This window comes from Dryas octopetala, chromosome 1, assembly GCF_963921425.1.
Source record: "Dryas octopetala chromosome 1, drDryOcto1.1, whole genome shotgun sequence".
Lineage (NCBI taxonomy): Eukaryota > Viridiplantae > Streptophyta > Magnoliopsida > Rosales > Rosaceae > Dryas > Dryas octopetala.
In genome coordinates, this window is record NC_141366.1 from 3,529,682 (window position 1) to 3,551,145 (window position 21,464).

Below are 21,464 nucleotides of genomic sequence, written 5' to 3' on the forward strand. Positions count from 1 at the left end.
TAGTATAGAAAGATTTAACCTTTAAAGATATTAGCCATTTTATGTATGAGTAAGATATCCTCAAAATTAATAACCTCTGTCTCTGTGATGCGTCTGTGAAATCAAGCACTCCTCATGCCATGTGACCCTCATGCCATGTGACATGAGTAGCTGTAAAAGAATATAAATTTAGTGTGACGAGCAAGTGCATTTCCTATTCTTAATATTAAAATATAAATAAAGTACGTCATGTTCATTTATGTAGAAGGAATCAATAATCAAAGTTCTTTTTGTTTTTTTTTTTGTGTCAAAAAATAATTAAAATCCCACTCCAACGAAATAATTAATTAATTTCTGATTAAAAAATAAGAGAGCATAATAAAAGCCAAGAATTACGACTGTTCGTGACTTTTTTTGTTCTTTCGATGACTTGAACCAGCTAATAGTTGTTGAACTTGTTGGCAAAAAAAACAAAAAACCAGCTAATTATAGTCGATACTTGTTACAGAATCGACGCAGCTAGCATGCAATCGTGGATAGTTCTTTTTTTTTTTTTTTGGGCCAAACAATCGTGGATAGTTCAATTTCAAAGAAACAGGCGAAGTGACCCACTACGACACGTTTGTCCACCCATGACTCTCACTTTTCACTAGACTACCAAAAGTGAATTGAATAGTCTTCATCAAAGCACACTAAGTGGGTCCCACACCCTTACATAAACTTGATAAACACATAACTTTTAAAATATGCTCGCCTACCATGTAGCACCCAGTCACACACTCAGCTCCTCTCAGCTTTTACAGACATGGACACAAAACGCTCCAACTCCAAGCTCTACTTCCTCCTCCTCATCTCCGCCTGCCACGTCATCCTCCACCACTCCTCCGCCTCCGCCGCCGCCTACTCCATCGGCGTAAACTACGGCACTGTCGCCAATAACCTCCCTCCGCCCTCCAAAGTCGCCACCTTCCTCAAAACCCGCACCACCATAGACCGCGTGAAGATCTTCGATGCCAACCCAGACATCCTCCGCGCCTTCGCCAAAACCGGCATCAAAGTCACCGTCACGGTCGGAAACGGCGACGTTCCGACACTTTCAAAACTCCCCGCGGCCCAGACCTGGGTGGCCAGTAATATCCTGCCGTTCCATCCTAGCACGACCATCAACCGCATCGCCGTGGGCAACGAAATCCTCGCCACGTCAGACAAGAGCCTCATCGCACATCTGTTGCCGGCTATGAAGGCGCTTCACTCGGCTCTCAACCTCGCCAACGTCACCGACATTCAAGTCTCCACGCCTCACTCTTTGGGAATCCTCGCCCCCAACTTTGGGCCGCCGAGTTTGGGCCGGTTCCGGTCCGGCTACGACGAGGCCATATTCGCGCCGATTTTGGAATATCACAGACAGACCAAGTCCCCGTTCCTGGTAAACCCGTACCCGTTCTTCGGATTCACGCCCGAAACGTTGAACTACGCGCTGTTCAAGCAAAACGGCGGTGTTTTCGACAACGCCACGGGATTCAACTACACCAACATGTTCGATGCGCAGATGGACGCGGTTTTCTCGGCGATGAAGAAGGTAGGGTACGAGGACGTGGACATTGTGGTGGCCGAAACCGGGTGGCCCTCCGCGGGCGACCCGAACCAACCGGGTGTGAGTCTGGAGAATGCAGTGGCGTATAACGGCAACCTCGTGCGGCACGTGAACTCTGGCAAAGGCACGCCGCTGATGCCCAACCGGACGTTTGAGACTTACATTTTCGCCTTGTTTAATGAGAACCTGAAGCCCACAGCGTCGGAGCAGAATTACGGGTTGTTCAAGCCCGACCTGAACCCGGTTTACAATGTGGGCATTTTACGAAACGAGCAGGTAAATTGGTAATTTCATTTAATTTGCTTTTATAGAATGCCGGTGACTTTTTATCTCTTGTGTACTGAGTCACCCAATAGTATTTCGACACGAAGTCAGGCTCACGATGCTTCGGAGCTTATATTCCAAAATTGTGCTTCTGCGCTCTGACACTGCGTACGACAAGGCTTACCTGTCGTTGTCGTTTATCAATAATGACTCTTCATTTAATTATTTTATGTAGGCACTGGGTCCCACATCGGGCATAGCAAAGGGTCCCACAGCTAGTGTGGCAATGGGTCCCACATCCGGCGTAGCGCAGGCACCATCACCGTCTAGTACGGCGAAGAGATGGTGCGTGTCCAGATCGAACGCTTCTGATGCGGCACTGCAGGCGAACATAGACTACGTGTGCAGCACCGGAGTGGACTGCAAGGCCATAAAAGACGGTGGGCCGTGTTTTCAGCCCAATACGGTTAAATCACACGCAGCCTACGTCATGAACGCTTATTACCAGGCCCATGGCCCACAGGATTACAACTGTGATTTCAACCATACCGGAGTCGTCACCACCACCGACCCCAGTAAGTTTCCACCTAATATTATTTTTCTTCTTTTTAATTTAGAATTCTTGGAAGTTGGTAATAGCGAAATTCTTTTTGTTTTTATTTTTTTGAAGTAAAATGTGGTATTTGGGTGGCAGGTTACAAAACGTGCACGTATCCGTACAAGGCGGAGAGGTTGGGAAAGTCGGAGGAGTCGGTGGCGGGAGGCTCAATGAAACTGAAATGTGGGGCAGTGGCAGAGATATTTGTGATCGTAGCTTGTAGTATAATATTATTCATTTAGAAATTAAATTTTAGATTAAATTTTTATTATTTTTAAAATTATAGTGTTTTATCTAATTTGAGTATTAACTTAGGATACTGCTTCTGTAGTGGACTTTAATTGTTGGGTGGCCATTTTGGGATCCAAGGGCTAGCTAGCTAGGCTGCTCAGGTGTATTAAATTAAAAGCTTATGGTGTAATAGACTAATAGTAGTGTGCTATAATGCTATATACATCGGATTGTAGACCAATGCGATGACCAAAATTTAGCTGCACCCATCGCCTTGTGATGTGGCCTTTTGTGTTGTGTTGATTTCATATTGAGGTCGATAAATCGTAGAGAGAAAATGAATTATGATTGTTCATTCTATAAATATTTAATCAAAAAATGAATCATCAAAAAGGTAGAATAAAAGCCCTCAGTATAAATAACCTTTCATAAAAATAAAAAATGAGAGTATAAATAACCATCTAACTTGATTAATAAGCTTGGGCAGGGATGGAATCAGGATTTGAAAATTGGGGTGGACTAAGGGATTGGGCTAAGGGCTGAACTTTCAGGACTGGTCGGGCTGAAGAATTTGTAAGTGGATTACCATTACCAATGAGGTTCCTCCTCAACCCAAAACATAGACTCCATAAAATTTGGTATATTTTTCTTAGGTTTTTTTTACAAATCACCCACATTTACTATACTCTGATTTGTAAGTCACTATCTAGATTGAATCAATCTATCACTTGAATTAAAAAAAATTTGCAATGTACTGCCTCCGTCAAAATCCGTCTTCTGTTAAAAATAAGGGTATTTTAATCCGTCAAATATGAATTAACAAATTAGGTTTTACAAGTTGGGGATTGTTAGAGAGCATTCACATTCACACCCAATGTTAGAGTTCAAATTTCCACAAATAAGAAAAAATGTAAATTTGTAAAATTAATTCCCAATATTGTTTAAAAAAAAACATCATCAACAACAAAAAGCTCCTAGTAAAAAGAGCACAAACATATCCATCGATCTTCAACTAAACATACATAACATTGATGTACGCATAAACTTGATTTTCATGGTTTGTCTGCACAGCCCAAGCAGACTGACGACAAACCGGACACTGAGTAGCCCTAGCCAGCCACTGATCAATGCATTGTTGGTGAAAAGTATGTTGACAGTTCGTAAGAAACCGGCACACCTCTCCTTCCTTAAACTTCTCCAAACAAATAACACACACATCGCTGCGAATACCAATTCTCTCATCCGTTCTATGCCTGAAGAGTAGACCACAAGAGATAAGCTGCGGTGGTCTACTTGTTGATGTTCTTCTTGGTATCCCGGATTCAATGTCGATGTCTATTTCGATGTCGATGTGGATGTCATCGGTTTCATGAGTAGCATACATCTTCTTCATCAAATGTATGAGCAGGGAGAGGGCTATTAGAATGAGTAATAGAATCACGTGAAATTCTATAAAATCGGTCCACCCCAAGGAAAACTCATTAAGAGGAGGAGTAGGTAGTAGTAGTGGTAGAAAACCGGTTGTTGTTGATAGCGGCAGAGCCGCCGGTGGTGGTGGTGGTGGTGGAAGAAAAATCTGATAAGCCGCTGACATGGCTTGTGTATGAGAGAGAGAGAGAGAGAGAGAGAGAGAGATAGAGTATGATAGTTTTACTCTATTTGTAAAAATATATATAAACTTGAAGAAGCCTAGCTATATTAATCCGGAAAGGAGAAGAAAAAGCTTACCTAGTTTCTGATAGAAAGTAGTCTTTCGAATTTCCCTTCTGGGTTCCAAATCCTAGAAATACTAGGATTAAGTTTGGAACAATAAAAATCACGAATAAGAGTGATTAAGAGTGAAGGACCAAAAAAAGTTTCTAAATTTGAGTCTTGACACTACAAAGGGTTAGTCTATCTCCTGTTCGGAATAGGAATTAACCTGGGAACTAAGGGTTAAAAATTTTGAGTATAGAGTTTGGAGCAGGCTTATTCACACCATTACCCCTTATAAAATACCTCATATGCCGTCAACTCTATCAATTTTTCTGTTAAAAAAATTGACGTGACACCTATATCATGAGTAATACTCTTTTTTAGTTATGTACGTAAGATCCATGTGAACAAAAAAAATTATAAAAAATGGACATAGATCTTATTATTTTTTATTTTTTATATTATTATTTTGTCCACATAGATCTTACATAGATCTTACGTAACTAAAAAAGGGTCTCACTCATGACATATAGGTGTCACGTCAGCTATTTTAACGGAAAAATTGACAGAGTTGACGACATAGGGTCTTTCATAATAACTGTGTGAAGTTCAGGTGTCAAAACTGAGAGGATAGTTTCAACGGGCAAAGTGAAAACAAGTGTATCTTATAATAATAGTGTGAATAAGCCTTTGGAGTATAATATTTAGAATATATATTTAAAAAAATTAATTATATAAAAATTTAAAATGATGACTTAAAGTGCTTTTGATAGAAACATTAAAGTTCAAAAAATGTGGCTAAGAAGTGTATAGATTATATTAGGTCACGCTCATGTAAGAGATTTAATATAAAGATAAGTAAACAACAATTAATTTAAGAATTAGATTTAACAGGATTGTTAAATCAATAATTCATTGAAATAAATTGAGAAAATCCATAATTAAGAATATATAGCATATTTTTTGTGCAGTCTTAATTGGAATGATGTATTGATCGACTAGACTGGATTCGGATTTGTGATACGCAGACCTGAAACAAGACGACGACAAAGAGGACAGTGGCCATCCTTGCCTAGCCATTGATCAATGCAGTGTCTGTGATATGTATGCTTACAGTTGTCAAGCATCCTACACACCTGGCCATGGCCAAAATTGTCCAAGCAAATTGCACAATCAGTCTGCACATCATAACCGCTTCTTTCCCTGGTTGTTTGGTTACCTGTATACGTGAAGACCCTTGACTTGGAGGCTTGCTGTTGCCGCCGTGTTTGTGCAGGCACCGCCGGCTGGTTCCGGGCTTGGTTCGGATTAGGACCATGGCGTGCCTGCTGCTGCTGCCGGCTGCAGATAGTGTTACAATATTCCAATAGGATCGATATTAGGATAAAGGCGCCCATTGCCAGGCAAATGAGTATTCTTCTATCTCCATTACTAAGAGAAGGTGCTGGTGCTGGCGCTGGTTCTGCTAATGGTGGTGGCGGAAGAGGAAGAGGCATAAGTACGTATACGTGAGAGAGTGAGAGAGATACTAGCTAGCTAGATCGGTACGTTGTATATGTTTCAAGAAGAATGGTTATTGATTTTCACTAGGATTAGATTAGTATACAAGCTAGTTAGCTAATCCTAGTGAAAATCAAATTGGGCACGCTTTGAATAAATATTACTTTGTATAAATGAAAGAATGTAAACAAAATATTTTTTAACCAAGGTTTGTCAACTTTAAACTACAACCGCTCCCAAGTCACAAACATTCATTTTTCCATAGTTCGGGCATTAATTAATTAGTTATTCTTTTCAAAATATGAGGTTTTAAGCTTTCGAGGTTAGTTCAAGTGATAATAATGAGTGAGATAATTAAGAGTTATGATTAAATTAGATTCAGAATTCGATTCTCTACAATATAACAAAAAAAAAAAGGTTTTAATATAAATTGGATTAATATTATACAAATTACACATATTATAAACTAGGATTTAGATACTTAGAGTGGATATGTACCTAAAGGAGTTTCAAACCAAAGTAACTAATGCTACTTGGAATTGAAGACTGTGGAAGAGGTTAAAAGTTAAAACCCCGTACTCTAAAATATTCAAGAGGGCAAGGAGTTAGTTTCCTATTCATTTGTATTTCTAGTTTTTGAAATATTCTTGGAAGCTTTTTTTTTTTTTTTTTTTGGCCAGGGATTCTTAATTGGAAGCTTAATTTGTATGAACTATGAAGTTGGAGTGTGACTGCAAAATTTCTGCTTTGCCACAGAACCGTGTGCAACCACTTGCATGGAGACAACAAAATTTGCAATCAACTAGGTAATCTCAAGTGTCAAGTGGGTTTTCATGTGCATTAATTTGTCTACAGAGTACAGAGAAAGAGACGATACTTACTTTTGAAGATTTTTTTTATTTTCTGTTTTACCCCTTTTTTTGGACTTCTACTTATTTTACACTTTTTGAATATAAAAGTTTTGCTATAATAATTTTAGCCTAAATTACACCTACAGTATTTGTAATTTTTACAATTCTCCACTTTACTTTTTATAGTTTTAATTTAGATAATAAAAGATGTGTAATTTACTTTAGCTTACAATTAATCACATTTTGTCAATTTTATCTAACTTAAAAGATAAAAGAATGTCATGACTTACACGTGATAATCACGTGAATGGGTAAAATTGACTTTTCAAATGATTGTTGGTGATTATCATGCAATCCACGTCATACTTCATTTTCTTATATATGTTATATTGTTATTAGACCCACACAGGGAGGTAAGTGGGCCTAATGGATCATGAATTCATGACCCTTTTCTGTTTTTTGAGGAGGCCCAATTGCAATCTCATTGAGCCACGCACAGACTATGCCAAAACCGGTTGGCAACTGGTTTTTAATTTCGCCCAATAAAACGAAACAGAGGGAACAAAATATTAATTATCGCTAAATCCTTTAACGCTTTCTCTTCGATTCGAGAAGTTTCGCCTCCGATCAGGGTTTCCCAGGTAAAGCTTTTATCTTTTATGTTGAATTGGCTCTCTATTGATTCTTCTCTTACTATCAAATGCCAGAAACCCTAGAATATCGAACGGACACTATTCAATTTTTATTTTTATTTTTTGTCAAGGAAATCTCAAAATTTTTGGAGGAGAATTTATTCTTGGGTGCTCTATTGTAATCGGATTTTGATTCTATCGCATAAATTTGTGCACGCTAGTTTGCACTTAGGGCTTTCTATGACGAATTAAAAAAACCCTAGAATTTAAACCCGACAAATGTTGACTTATTGTATCCCTTTATAGTTCAGTAGCTCCAGGGCTTTGTTCGATCCCAAAATGGGTTTGAAAAATTTTTAAGCTTTGGTTTCATCTCAATTCAAGTACTTTCTGAGAAATCTGATTAGATTGTTTCTGTTTAGGGTTTGATCTTCGAATTTCAGAATGCCGGCCACAGCTGGAAGGGTTCGCATGCCTGCGAACAATCGGGTGCATAGTAGTGCTGCCCTTCAAACCCATGGTATATGGCAGAGTGCAATTGGGTATGACCCCTATGCACCCAACAAAGACGACAACAAGAACTCTTCGCAACCCAATTTGTCAAATTCTGAACCAGATGCTGAGAATGCGTATGCGAGTTTCCAGGGCCTCCTCGCGCTTGCGCGAATAACTGGGTCCAATGCAGATGAGGCTCGCGGGGCGTGCAAGAGGTGTGGCCGTGTTGGGCACCTCAACTTTCAATGCAGGAACTTTCTGAGTGTTAAGGAAGATAAGGAGAAAGACCCAGAAGCGATTCAGGCTGATGTTGTGTCTGAGTTGGGTAAGTTGAAGGGGAAGCTGGGTAAGGGGAATGGGAAAAATGTGGGTGAGACTGATGAGAGTGATGAGGAGGAAGAAGACGGTGATAGTTCAGATTCAGATTATGATTCAGAAATGGAGAGGCTCATTGCTCAAAGAGATGGGAAAAAGGTTAGTAGAAAGGAGAAATCCAAAAAGAAGAATGAAGACTCGGATGATGATGGGTCAGATACAGACGCTGGGGAGAGAAAGAAGAGAGGAAGGTCGAAGAAGAGGAGTAGCAAGAGGAAATATGATGATTCAGATGAGTCAGATGATTCGGATGAAGGTAGAAAGAAAAAAAGGAAGGAGAAACGGAAGAAGAGGGATGAGTCCTCTGATGAGGATGGTGAGCGTCGGCGCCGGCATAGGCATAGGAAGAGTAGGAAGGAGAAGAGGAGGAGGAGAAGTCATCGGTATTCCGATGAATCTGAATCCGATGCGTCTGAAGATGCTCATAGACACCGCAAACGGAGGAGCAGGAGGACAGCAACACCATCTGACTCTGATGCAAGTGGCTCCTATGACACACGGGTAGGTAGGGGCAGGAAGCGATCTGAGAAGAAGAGCCGAAAATGCCAATCATAAGGAAGATGAATAAACCTTTCTTGGAATGGTATTAAACTGTGTACACCTGCAAGTTGCTGTAATCATTGTAGTTTGGAACAATGTGCTATTGCAACCTTATTGGTACTATTAATTTTCTTGGAGAGCTTCTGTTGTATTTGGCTGTTTTCTTCAGGGTTTAGAACAATGTGCTATTACACCTGCAGTTGATTCGATCTTGTGCTTTATACTCTTTTATTTGGGTCAGTTGTGCTTTTTTCTCATAATAATAATTATTTATCTTATCTTCCAAATGAGATTTACACAACATACTGTGGTCACATATTCAATTTTCTTGACTCATTGCCTATCATTTTATCATTATGAATGGTTTGTCGGTATGTATTCTATGATTTTTGCAATTAGCTTACATTTAATCTCTGCAAGGTTTTGACTATATTCCAAGTTTTGTTAATTAGTGTGGTATGAATGAGTATTATAATTAGCTTTATTCTGTTGATTTTCTTCTAGAAGCTTTGGTTAGATTTGGTTCTTTTGAACGAGAAGTTTTCTTCTTTTTTTTTGGCCACTGAACGAGAAGAAGTTGTTTAACTTGTTATCTACTGAGACTTTTTAGTTCTTGGTTTCTGATTTGCTCTGTATTGTAGTTTACTCGCTTATGGTGATTTCTTGTGTCATGAGTTGCTTCATTTTATAGAATTGGTATTTCACTGGTATTTCTTGTTAATGTCATGTTGAGATTATCCAAGCACCCATTTCATCTCCTTGTGTGCCTACGTTTGTTCATATTACCGAACTAGCAGCTAATGCGTGTTAAAATCGGGCCACGTTTTTTACCCAAAATTTATACATTTTTCTTTGAAAAGGCAGTAATTGAGAAAAAATAAGTACGCCCCATTCTGGAACAAAAACAATGTTTTTTTTTGGTGATTGGTACAAGAAATTTTGTTGCTTATAAAAGATATAGCGATTTATTCATTACATTCGGAAGTCAAGGATTCCTATACTGCTTGAATGAGCAACAGTAGAATATCTTATCTAACAGCAACTTCAGATCCCATGTATCTACAGAATACAATTTGTTCCCTTAGGACAAGTAAAGCAAAATCATGAAAAACGAGTACAACCACCATTTGTCCCTCAAAAAGAACTTCTCAGAAAAATGAAGGGAAAAGCTAATTGATGACTAATCTTTTCTGCCCCCTAGGCTCTCTAGCCTTTGGTGGTTTGATGACTAATCTTGTGTTGCAGCTCCCTGGTTGAGCTCAGCAAACCTCATGCCAACACGCATTGAATGCTTTAGGAACTTCTCGGCACATCGTCGAACACAGGTTTCCTCTTGCTTCTGCAGCGATTTGTGCTTGAAGGTGTCGATACAATCAGTGAAGCATCTCTCAACAAGTGAGTTATACATCCTTAAACTGCAAGGAATTTGATAGTGTTAGCAGATTTGTTCCATCGTATACAATGGAAATGGAATCAACCAAAGCTTATTCAGTTACTTGCAATACAAAGCAACCTATACAGAAGCTAAGAAAAAGACTGGTAAAAAGCTACAATAACAGTGATTTTTCATACAGATAAGCATTCCAATTTAGAAGCCAGGTACTAAGAATACCTTAATACCTTGATATATTAACATTCCTTTCACATGTTCAGTAAGGTGGGATTAGCATGCAAAACGGCAAAAGCAACTAAAGCATTACAAAATGGATAATGCAGTGGTCTTAATGATGATAAAGTCTGAAGAAATTTGATGATGGTCTAAATATATTCAAACTTCACATTACATAGTTCGAAGAAATTATGCAACTTGTATGAGAAAGGCTTAGATGAGAAACCAAGAGATCAAAATACAACCTGTACAAGCTCTATGATGTATGATTTAAGGTACAATTGTACAAGATCATTGTTTCCCTTCATTATTACCTAAATGGTTAAAAGCAACAAAAAATAAGATGATCATTTCAAACAGTAACCCATCTACTGGTCTAAAGAAAAACACTATTCTGTCTTTGTTACTTGGGTTGCCTAAAATTCTTAAAAGAGTAAAATTTTTTTGCTCTTACCACATAATTAGTGTAGTGTAACGTCCAAAAGCATCACAAAGATGTTGCACTGGGTTCAAGGAGAACTTTTCTATGGCTTCACAGAAAGATTTTCACAAAATTAAACCATGTGACCCACATCGTAAAAAGAGGAATTGTGAAGCAACAAATCTGATAAAATCAAATGCCTTAGATCTGCCATCTGCCATGCTCTTCACAAAGATACTAAAATCTTAAAGGGGGCTTTAGAAAACAGCATTGTGTTACTCATTTCACCAAACGAAACAAAACAATGAAAACAAACATTTGAATAGGGGTCAAACTAAAAATAAAAACAATTTATATTGCTTTTGTAGAGCAGAGATTCAAAGCAGACCAAAAGATCAACAAATTAAATAACCAAAAACTAAAACATCAATCATGGATAACCAAAATTATATTTCAGACCCACAAGCTTTCATATTATAGACTAGCACAACCCTTATCCAATCAATTAACCGAGAAACACTGTAGCACAGACCAAAATATTCTACGTTTATTTATTTGAAACATTACAAACTTGGTTTTTTTTTTTTTTATACTAAATTTTCAATTTTGGATGAAGATGAATAACCAAATTTTCAGTTTTTCGTTATTATCAAGCTGAATTCACAGGAATGTAACCAATGCGGCAAAAGAACAAATGAATTTGGGGAAAAAAAAAAACCTGTCTCGGATCTGGAGCTGGTCGATCATGGTGGCCATTCGGAGCTTATCTTCTTCTGGAAGCGAATCCAGATCTCCTATCATGCTCTTGTCCATACTGGATTGTATAAGAATCAAATTTCTAGAAGTTTTGCTTAATTTCTCACTCTCTGGAAAATCACGAAGCTAGTTAGGGTTTATAGATCAGGCTCGTGTGGAAGATCTCTTTCCCTATATAGTGAGGCTAAACCCTAGAGTCCGTCGAGAGGGACGAATTAGACATGCGAAACGACGCCGCTTAAGGATTTGTTTTTTCTCAATCGCGTTGGGATGATAGTGGCCGTTGGATCTGAGGAGACTATGGGAAATTGGCTTTTAGTGCCTTTCAATTTTCTTATTAATGAGTTTTATGCATGTTGACTAATATGAGATTATCATCTTTTTTGTTTTGGTAAGCTTTTTTGTATTTTGTGGGATTTCTTTTGCTACTTTTCCTTTTACTTTGTCCTTTTCTTTATTAGCAAATAGACAAATAGTCTTTGTTTGGGTTTACACCATAACTCACTGTTATACAATTTAAGTTTGGTAAAACTATTATTTCACAACTAAAATGATTTGAATTGGACTAAATTGTGTTAGAATATTATGTTAAATTTGATGCAGTATGCTTGGACTGTTATCCAAGTCAATTGGTATAGTTTAGTTATTGAATAAGTTGACTGATGCAGAAAATTATTGTCTCATATCATTCTGAATTATTGCCCAACTTAGTTGTAATAGTCATATACTCATAGGTGCATTTTAGTCCCTTGTGCCAAATGAGACCTTACATATCAAGTTAGAGCTAGTAAGTTCTTATAGGACAGTTTGGTAGGAAAGTCCATCAATATTTAAGAACTTGTCAAAGATTTCATTTTGCACAATACCCTTTAAAATTGAAGGAATTTTTGTGTATATTCAGTACTCACACTTCACACACATGCAGAGGCCCACCACATCCCATAACACTATAATAGTAGTGCTGATCTAATTAGCAATGTTTTTTTATGAGGTTGTTAAATTGTGAATTTGAATTATGTGTTTAGTTAAAACTTAAAAGTTAACTAAATTAATGATTTATATTTAATTTAAATTATATTTTAATATCACATGACGAGATTGTTAATATGTAAATCTAAATCACATCTTTAAGAGTCAATCAAATCAATAATGTAAACTTAATATGGCAAAAGAAAATTTCCTAATTCTTCAATTAATATAGCAAAATATGAGAATGAGGAAAAAAAAAACCCAACAAACGTTCCTAATTCCAATCCTATAATCTCTCTCCAGTCCATCGAGATAGATCACAAGTCAATCCCTCTCTTCAGAAACCTAGGCCCAATTCATGAAGATGTGGTACCTTAGCAGAATACCTTGTTCTTCAGCTTCAAATGCCAAACCCAACAATGTTTCCAGCTTTACTTTACTCAATTCCATTTTCCCAGTATCCGATTCTGGCCTTTTCGACGAGATTTGCATCGTTGAAGTCCCACACAAACCCCCCATTGATCACAACCCAGAAAACAACAACAACAACAAACAAGTTGCAGAGACAACATTTCCATGCACATCATGGGAATGGTTTGCCTATCTCTACTCTCCAACCCAATTCCATTCCGTGGCAGTCCCTCGGGCTCCATCTGTGTTCAGAATCCAAGTGATTGGGGTCTTACCTGACCAATTCTTGTGTGCCAAGTTGGTACAGAGTCCCCAACCTTATGCCACTCTGTGCACCTATTCATGCACTGACAATTCTTTTCATGATGTTCCCAAAATGAATTGTGAGGATCGTAACCCTTTTGCTGCTGCCTGTGCCCTTCTTGATGGGTGGCTTTATGTTGTAGGAGGGTATAAGGGTAGCTCTTCCAGTAAGTACTGTTACAATATTCATCATCTAATTTATTCTTTTGTTAATTGCTTTAATGTGTTTCAATGTGCTTGGTGATCTTGTGTATGACTTGGTCCTGGAAAATGTGTTAAATTAGATTGAGACTAAATATAGCCAATCGGGATTGTTGGGTGTGTACTCAATCAAGCAATTTTCGTTTTTAGCCATGTGTGGGAACACTTTGAGAACAAGTATATAATGCTTAAGCTATCACATTGATGAATTTGTACACTGGCACACTGGTTGATATTGATCTTTTAGATTGATTCAAATTTCAAGGTCAGGATTCAACTGCACAAGGATATAATGCTTTGTGATAAATATTTGCAGAAATGCAAGAGACAATTTGATATAAATTGGGTTCAATATCATTACTTTGGTGTTGAAATACTTTTTTATGCGTCTCTTATGACCATATTTGATGCAGATAGGGAAGCAACTGTTGAAATTAGATGATCAAGCATTTTTGGTTTTGATATGCAGATATTGACCCTTCATCTTACTTGAACTCGGCTGAACGGTTGAACCTGAAGACATGTGAGTGGCAAGCACTGCAGAACATGCAAAAGCCGCGAGCATTTGCATCCGGCTTTGCTCACAAGGGCAGGCTCTTTGTGGTTGGTGGCAGCGCAACTCTCAAGCACTCAGCTGAAATCTACAACCCCAGCTCCAACTCTTGGGCGTGTCTGAAGTCATTTGTGCCCAAGGAGGCAGATGGGTTCACTGCAGCATCACTTAACGGGCATTTGATGATACTAACTTGGTCAGACCGGTTAGGGGTGAAGCTGTGGCTGTGGACTGTGTTGGCCAATCCAAATTTGATGTGTAGGTGCAGGTTAATCAGCTTCCTGCCAAACCAAATAGTTGAGAGGCCAAGGCTGAAAGCACATGGGGCAAGGATGGTTCAGGTTGGGGGGAAAGAGGTGTGGGTTTTGGTGGGAGAGACTGAGAGAAGTTTCCAGGTTGATGGGTCATGTGCATGGCCAGTGCTCCCAGCACCAATGTTTAGGCCTGATGAAGGGCATGAAGCTGTGCCCAAGGGTCATATCTATGCCTTTTCTTTCAAGGATGGGGTTAGAATAAGTTGGAGGCAAATCCCTGTGTACTCAGTTTGAGTTATGAGTTAAGTTCACTGTAGTTTTTGTTCCCCCACTACATCATAGAACAATGACTGTATGGCATATTCAGCTAATGAATGCATGCAAAAAAGAGTTATGCTCCAAGCCTTGCTTTCATCTTTCTATGATTATTAAACTATTGAGTGCAACAACATCTCTACTTATATCTGTCAAAACGACGTGGGTTTAAGATTTTAAACAAAGTTGTAATCATATCTAATTATAATCAAATACAAGTTGGGATGGGCAAATTCTAAACCAATTCACATGGAATGGAGGCACCCCATTCATTGAGTCTAAAAGTCTAAGACTCTAAGCCTTAACTTTCTCCCTAATTAAGTTAAGCTCCTACAAGAGTAGAAAATTAATAATGGATCGGCAAATTTGCAATTATGGCTGGAGAACAAAGTCCCAACCAAAGCTGTTCCTTTGCCCGAAAGATTAAAGGAAAATTGTGGGGAGAAAAATCAAAATTTGAGTGATAAACTGATAATCAAATAAGGGAGCATTGGGCAGAGAGATTGCCAATCCACGCAAAGTACTTAACACATTTTTGAGTGTTGACACGTTCACATGCACTGATCCACCGCCACCGTCCGATACAAATTGATGTTGAAGTTTCCGATGGCATTTTCGTAAAACTGACCATTACTAAAAAATATCATAAAGTAAAAACAAAAACCCATCTCCCCAAAGCCACCAAAGTCATCAAAATATCACAGACTTCACAGTTGCTTCACAGACTGAGACTGAGAGAGTGAGTGTGTACTGTGTCGGTGGTGAAGGAGAAGAAGATGCCGAGAAGCGGGTTCTCAGGGACTGTGTCAGGGCCGAAGGTTGACGTGGCAATAGACATGGGCAACCCCCTCCTCAACGTCACCGTCGATGGCTTCTTGAAGATCGGAACCGTACGTTTTATATACATATTTTTATGTGTTTATCCTAAACTTTATTTACCGTTTTTATATAATTTTTTTCTGGGTGTTGATCTTTAGGATCGCAGCTTCAGAATTGAACTGGGTCGTTCTCTTTTGTTTTGGTTCAGGTCGCTGCTACGAGAGTGGTTGCCGAGGATGCTTTCCATGCGGTCAAAAAAGGTACTATCACTGCTGTCTTACCGTTTGGTTCCCGAGAAACCCTGAGGAAAATGAGAGAGAGAGAGAGAGTGTTTAAATTCAATTATTACATGTTTAGTTTCTTAGTATCATTAATGTTATAATGCCTGTCATATTCGGTTTGAGTCTGATGGTTATGATGGTATGGTGGTTGTTGAATAAGATGTTTTTGTTTTGTGACTTAATTACTAATGTCAAGTGATATTTGCAGGGAGCATTTCAACAAACGACCTTGAACACACTGTGAGTAACCAAAACAGAACATTCCCTTGTTTAATTAATTGGTTTTATAATTTTTGTTGTTCCTGAGGGATTGCCAATTTGTGTGAGCTCAAAGTGGTAGCTACTTTAAATTAGTTCCCGCATCTTCAGTTGTGTCTCAATTGGTTTAATTGGTTTTGTGATTTATCTACTATTTGATGTTTGATGTCTCCCTCTTGCCGAAGTGTGTTGTTTATACAATACAAGTCATAGAAATAAGTGGATAGTAATCCTTCTAATCGATGCTTCTGTTTTTGCAGTTGAAGAAGATGTGTAAAGAAGGTGCATATTGGGGTAAGTTGAGTCATATTTCTTTGTTTTAGATATATGCATGCATGAGATTATGCAAGTCTTCTGGGCAAATGCTTCAGCTTACTTCCTTTTGCAAAATTGAGAACTATATCAACAATTTTTCCTATTACATGACAGGTACTGTAGCCGGAGTGTATGTGGGAGCGGAGTATGGTATTGGAAGGGTCCGTGGCACCAGAGACTGGGTATGTCTGCTGTAGATTGCTAGTTGTACTATACATGAGCAATTTAAAACAAGGGCTAAAGAATGTAGTTTGTAACTCCTCTGTTCCTCAGATGCCTCAGTTGGTCATGGGTTTCATAATCATTCATTTTAACTTTGCACATGTAGCTTCTGAAACTATATTTAGGAGATCGTCTCCCGAGACCTCCACTTGCTAATTTAAACATTCTTTCTTCTATGTTCTTAGATCATTGATTTCTCATAATTCCATAATTGCTCATTTTATTTTTAGGTTTGCACAGTAGCTGCTGAAGTAGTGAAATTACATTTAGGAAATTGTATTTATTAATTTTCTTGTGTAACTGCTCATTTCTTTTTGTTTTGTATGTATTTACACTTAGGTTTGCTCTGCTCATTTCTTTTTCTTTTGATAACTTGCAGAAGAATGCCATGATTGGGGGTGCAGTGACAGGGGCTTTAGTATCTGCAGCCACCAACAGGAAATCGGACAAGGTTCTGTTGGATGCAATTACAGGAGGCGCCATTGCAACTGCTGCGGAATTCCTCAACTATCTCACCTGAACATGGAAGTAATATTCTACCTAATCTCTCTGTAGATCTGAAGAGCTATGTAGTATGTTGTGTCATTTTTCCTTGTAATTTGTTGCATTGTAAAAGAATGATTCAAGGGTTTTTCAGATGAACTACTGAAAGTTGATATGGATTATGAATATTTGTTGGAAAAAATGATATCCTGGAATAATCTTTAAGGATGCCCTCTTCAAATATTATCATTCATTGAGCAATATATGTGTGCGTATACATATATTAGATGCTAATGGATGTTAGTGTGATATAAATTCATAATCTGGGTGTGACTTCTTTAAGAAGAGTTGTGCATGTAGCGTACAGATTCTCTAATCACTGACTGCATATTTATTATGGGTGAGGGATGGTATGAACTACCGTCTCCAATTTGATATTGTACAAAAGTGGCCAAAAGATTTGTTCAGAAGTCAAATTCTTGATTTGCGCTTGGAGTGTTCTAAAGATGAACACTGAGAGGTGAGAGGTCGACCTCCTCTAAGTCGCAAAGATATTGAAAGAACAACATTGTATTGGGTCAATCATTTTTTATTCTTTGATATGCCCTCAACCATAAGGATCTAGACAACGCTAGATGCTTGCCTAAAAGCAATTCTCAATATAGACTGCAATCTATCTCCTGATTTTGTGATGCCAATCATGCCATATCCAAGTGGCCAAGTTTCATGGACAACATATGTGTTACCAAAATAAAGTTAGAATTGTGGGGGACTGGATGTGTTATGAATTTTTTGAATTCGCTGAAGGAAAAACTGAGCATTTTCACCATCTTCACAATAAACTGAGTAGGCTAAGTTACAACTTACAAATGGGTCCATAAGCAGAAGAAAACCGTTCAAAATTCAAGATCAATGCTACTCCATCTTATTATCTTCCATTTACAACAATGATGATCATTTTGTGTAAGAAGAACAAAAAACAATGTAGCAAAACACCTTACAAGTACAATTATATTACAAATCAGAATTAGGTTCGAAACTGCTCAGCAAGTTTCATCAGGCTATAGGTTTCGGCATCTGGCCTAGCGCCTCCTAGAATCATCCTCTTCAAAAGATTTGGATCATAAAGTTTGGCCTTCACATAAGCCTTAATTAAAGTGTTGTACACAAAAGTATGCCTTGCATACCTGGCTTTTGCAAGTTCTTCAAACAACTTCTCAGCATTCCCTACATCACCCTTCTCAGCAAAAGCCTCAATTATTGAAAGAGTGGTCTCCAACCATGGGGTAGAATTCCTGACCGTGTTGCTCATTGTCAAGCTCGTCCCCAACTCTAAAGTTTTAATGGCTTCGTCTACCAATCCTGCTTTTAAGCAACCCAAAACAAGATGCCTAAAAGTTATGGCATTTGGTCTGCACCCATCCATCTTTATTTCCCTGTAAAGCTTAGAAGCTTTATCGATGAACCCATGTCTGCAATAGACAGATATCATAGAATTGAACTGCTCAGTGGATTTCAACCCTTTTACTGACTTCATCTCTAACCAAAGTTCTTCGGCTCGGCTGACTTGGCCAATTCTACCAAATGCTTCAATTGCCAGCACATAACTTTTAGACCTAACATGGGGGAATTCCTTCACTAAGCCCCAAGTTTTATCTAACTGCTTCTCCTTCCCCAAATACCCATACAACATAATTAGAACATCTAGTGTTGACCAGTTCTTACCTGTAACTGACTTCTCTAAGGCCTCAACATACGCTTCAGCTGCAGTATACAACCTTGCCACAGCATGGGCAGTAGCTATGATGCAGAACGATATTTCATTTGGCTCAACATTTGCTCGCTTCATATCGGAGTATACCTTCATCAATCCTTCAATATTGTGTTCATTGGCTTCTATTTTCATGAGAATGTTGAATGTTGAGGCATGCGGAACCACTTTATCAGCCCTCATTTGAGTGAGGATTTTCAATATCATTTTCTTACGCCTTGGGGAGGAATGGAGAATAATGAGTCGATTAAATACCAAGTGTGAGATGGGATGACCCAATTCCCTCATTTTCTTCATGCACTCAAGTGGAAGCCTTATTGCACCTTTATCCAAACATGCAATCACAAGATTGTTGAAAAGGAGCTCATTTTGAAACTCCTGAGGAACACGCATAAAGAGATCTTTACCTTGAGATATCCCATGAAACTTAGTTGTAAACTCCAACAGATAAGAGTAGTCTAGTTCCTTTGGCCTGTAGGGTCTTTCTCTGATCACCCATTCCATTACCTGTCAAAAGAAATAGCTTATCCTTTAAATCCATCCACAGTCAGGCTTCTCTGTTAAACTGGTTCAAATTTTAACAGGGCAGTAAGATTGGTGGTCCTGTTGCAGTATGGATTGTGGGAATTGGGTCGCTAGTCAAAACGCAATTGTGCAGGATATTACCACATAGTTATAATTCATCACATATGGAATCTTAAAAATCAAGACCTACATTCCCCAAATCCAAAAGAGAAAAGAGTAAGACCTCCCTGTACCTGAGCCTAAGTACATTCTTTGACTATCTTTAAGTGCTTCTATAATTAGTATTTGGGAACCCAGAAACAACATAAAACACAATGCTCAAAATTATAATCCAAAAAATGCACTTTTTTCTTTTACTCAATTTTCCCAGTAGCCAAAGACAACTGTATAAATATAACCAAGAAAATCTACCCATTATCAAATGAATGCAGAAACAAAGAGATAGACCTCAAGAGCACGTTTATTCAACTTGAGCTTCCTGAGACGGTTAATGGCGTGGAAGATGTCACCTCTATGAATGGGGAAGCCATCACCCATCCAGCTCTGGAAAGCAGAGCCAACTGGTTCTCCATTTGGCAACCTCTCAATCCTATAAGATAAGCAGCACTTGGGTTCTTCTTGTTTTGACTCCAAGACATTCTCGGGAAAATCATTTGGTGTTTGGGTGCAAAGGAAAAATCTGAAGCTAGTTGAGATTTTATCGGCAGAAAAATATAGGACAGGAAGTGTTCGAGGTTTTGCCTGAACGAACCTGCGCTGTATCACCAGGTACAGCGTGTGCATGCTTTACTCGGAAGCTAACGAAAATTGAGAGCAAGTGCTTCAGGTGGCGGGTATATGCTAAACTCCTTTACTTAAGCCCAAACTTGAAGTTCAGCTCAAGGCCCTACTGGGAAGCCCAAACAGACTAGCCCACGGTTAAATATATTTTTATTTTTTACTCCCTACCTTGAATCATATTTTTGTTTATTTCTTTTTCTAGTTGTCCAATATATTCTCTTCACATTGCTAGGTTATTTTATTTTTTAATTCAATTTTGGTAGATTCGTAATTATTGTACGTGACCGTAACACTATGTAACATGATGACGTGATATTACCAATCCATTAAGATTATAACACGTGTATGATTTTAAAGGTATTTTTTAGGATTTTAGAAATTAACGATTGTACACGCGTTATAATTTAAGTGGATTTGTAACTCCACATCATTATGACACGTAGTATTACGGTCACACACAACAATTTTTCCGTAAGTTGACTTACTTGAGGGAGGGATGTATATGCCTAGTTTCTCGAAAAATCTACTTTTGTTAATATATATTCAATTTGAGGAGTGTGTATAATTAAGTCAATTGGAGTGAGACAAACTATAATTCCCAATTACTTAATTATACATTAATTAAGTTAAGCAAACAAAAGAAAAACATATGACCGTATTACATGGATCATTGATTAATAATAATTTGGTTGAGTTTTTTTCTTCTTTATTCAACCGGTAGTAGTCCCTCAAAAAGAAAAAATTTAACCGGTGGTGGAGTTTCAAACACAAGAATAAATGGCTATTTAATCAATTAATTGTTCAAATTCAAAAGGAATGGATTAATATTTTATTAATGCACCACTCAAATGTCAAATCTAATTCCCTCAACTTGTTTATTTCGGGGAGCAGGTGTGTTCTTTCTTAGTTTCTTTTATATATTTAGGCCAAATTATGAGAACGATCCCCGTAGTTTATCCCGATTTTCACTGAGGTCCTTAATTATGGTTTTGACATTGTTAATTTGATTGCACAATAGTTTAATATTTGACATTCGTGGCTGAGTTTTGTAGTGGGCCGGCGATGGCTAACAACAATATATATATATTTGAAATAATAATCATTTAATTAAATAGTTGTATTATTTTTTATTTATCAAATATTTTATCGGGATGATCATGGATCATTGATCATTGATTGGAGCTAGTCCTAAAAAGTAATGCTATATGAAGTGAGTTTCACAAAGGAATTCCTAACTTATTTAAGAAATTTCCTAACAAAAGTTTCTTTCATATAATGTAAAGTTATAAACTGTTGTTGTTTTTAACCTAAGGAAAGACGACTCAAACTTGAGTTAAGAGACCTTTATATTTATATCAGTGTCACATAAATATGAGATAGACCATTTGGACCGTTTTAGCTAACCACGTTATAAAGGATTAGTATTGTTACCAATTGAGTTTCTTTTCTGTTCAACCAGTACTA

General features: G+C 38.0%; 6 protein-coding genes across 6 annotated transcripts; 4 read left to right on the forward strand and 2 right to left on the reverse strand.

Moving 5' to 3' along the window:
* The first annotated feature begins 722 nt into the window (after window positions 1–722).
* Window positions 723–2,776, forward strand: LOC147296558 (Glycosyl hydrolase superfamily protein). The gene is made up of 3 exons (XM_086250877.1): window positions 723–1,849; window positions 2,073–2,412; window positions 2,532–2,776. Exons 1-3 carry the CDS (start codon window positions 785–787, stop codon window positions 2,675–2,677), a joined length of 1,551 nt encoding a protein of 516 aa, XP_086107003.1. The 5' UTR covers window positions 723–784; the 3' UTR covers window positions 2,678–2,776.
* A 4,440-nt stretch (window positions 2,777–7,216) lies between these two features.
* On the forward strand, window positions 7,217–9,026 carry CXIP4 (CAX interacting protein 4). The gene is given in 3 exon segments (XM_086255661.1): window positions 7,217–7,353; window positions 7,767–8,757; window positions 8,759–9,026. Coding segments are annotated over 2 exon segments (993 nt in total). The 5' UTR covers window positions 7,217–7,353; window positions 7,767–7,788; the 3' UTR covers window positions 8,783–9,026.
* A 674-nt stretch (window positions 9,027–9,700) lies between these two features.
* On the reverse strand, window positions 9,701–11,743 carry TIM9 (Tim10/DDP family zinc finger protein). Its single transcript, XM_086228298.1, has 2 exons — window positions 11,503–11,743; window positions 9,701–10,169 (listed from the first exon to the last, which is right to left on the reverse strand). The coding sequence occupies exons 1-2, from the start codon at window positions 11,595–11,597 to the stop codon at window positions 9,983–9,985; spliced, it is 282 nt and encodes a 93-aa protein (XP_086084424.1). The 5' UTR covers window positions 11,598–11,743; the 3' UTR covers window positions 9,701–9,982.
* A 1,021-nt stretch (window positions 11,744–12,764) lies between these two features.
* On the forward strand, window positions 12,765–14,659 carry LOC147296561 (uncharacterized). The gene is made up of 2 exons (XM_086229580.1): window positions 12,765–13,390; window positions 13,894–14,659. The coding sequence occupies exons 1-2, from the start codon at window positions 12,868–12,870 to the stop codon at window positions 14,523–14,525; spliced, it is 1,155 nt and encodes a 384-aa protein (XP_086085706.1). The 5' UTR covers window positions 12,765–12,867; the 3' UTR covers window positions 14,526–14,659.
* A 565-nt stretch (window positions 14,660–15,224) lies between these two features.
* OEP16-1 (outer plastid envelope protein 16-1) lies at window positions 15,225–17,149 on the forward strand. Its single transcript, XM_086241756.1, has 6 exons — window positions 15,225–15,436; window positions 15,574–15,625; window positions 15,855–15,886; window positions 16,165–16,198; window positions 16,334–16,401; window positions 16,821–17,149. The coding sequence occupies exons 1-6, from the start codon at window positions 15,323–15,325 to the stop codon at window positions 16,959–16,961; spliced, it is 441 nt and encodes a 146-aa protein (XP_086097882.1). The 5' UTR covers window positions 15,225–15,322; the 3' UTR covers window positions 16,962–17,149.
* A 677-nt stretch (window positions 17,150–17,826) lies between these two features.
* LOC147296563 (Tetratricopeptide repeat (TPR)-like superfamily protein) lies at window positions 17,827–20,003 on the reverse strand. Its single transcript, XM_086229194.1, has 2 exons — window positions 19,668–20,003; window positions 17,827–19,202 (listed from the first exon to the last, which is right to left on the reverse strand). Exons 1-2 carry the CDS (start codon window positions 20,001–20,003, stop codon window positions 17,952–17,954), a joined length of 1,587 nt encoding a protein of 528 aa, XP_086085320.1. The 3' UTR covers window positions 17,827–17,951.
* Window positions 20,004–21,464: the final 1,461 nt, after the last annotated feature.

Bases quoted from the DNA above. Each gene is read 5' to 3' on its own strand.
- LOC147296558 (XM_086250877.1), top strand. From the start codon at position 785: ATGGACACAAAACGCTCCAACTCCAAGCTCTACTTCCTCCTCCTCATC. The intron at 1,850-2,072 runs GTAAATTGGTAA...TATTTTATGTAG, and splicing joins GCATTTTACGAAACGAGCAG to GCACTGGGTCCCACATCGGG. The intron at 2,413-2,531 runs GTAAGTTTCCAC...TTTGGGTGGCAG, and splicing joins CGTCACCACCACCGACCCCA to GTTACAAAACGTGCACGTAT.
- TIM9 (XM_086228298.1), bottom strand. From the start codon at position 11,597: ATGGACAAGAGCATGATAGGAGATCTGGATTCGCTTCCAGAAGAAGAT. The intron at 10,170-11,502 runs GTTTTTTTTTTT...AATTCCTTGCAG, and splicing joins CAGCTCCAGATCCGAGACAG to TTTAAGGATGTATAACTCAC.
- LOC147296561 (XM_086229580.1), top strand. From the start codon at position 12,868: ATGAAGATGTGGTACCTTAGCAGAATACCTTGTTCTTCAGCTTCAAAT. The intron at 13,391-13,893 runs GTAAGTACTGTT...TTTGATATGCAG, and splicing joins GTATAAGGGTAGCTCTTCCA to ATATTGACCCTTCATCTTAC.
- OEP16-1 (XM_086241756.1), top strand. From the start codon at position 15,323: ATGCCGAGAAGCGGGTTCTCAGGGACTGTGTCAGGGCCGAAGGTTGAC. The intron at 15,437-15,573 runs GTACGTTTTATA...GTTTTGGTTCAG, and splicing joins GCTTCTTGAAGATCGGAACC to GTCGCTGCTACGAGAGTGGT. The intron at 15,887-16,164 runs GTGAGTAACCAA...CTGTTTTTGCAG, and splicing joins CAAACGACCTTGAACACACT to TTGAAGAAGATGTGTAAAGA.
- LOC147296563 (XM_086229194.1), bottom strand. From the start codon at position 20,003: ATGCACACGCTGTACCTGGTGATACAGCGCAGGTTCGTTCAGGCAAAA. The intron at 19,203-19,667 runs GTCTATCTCTTT...TTCTTTTGACAG, and splicing joins TGAATAAACGTGCTCTTGAG to GTAATGGAATGGGTGATCAG.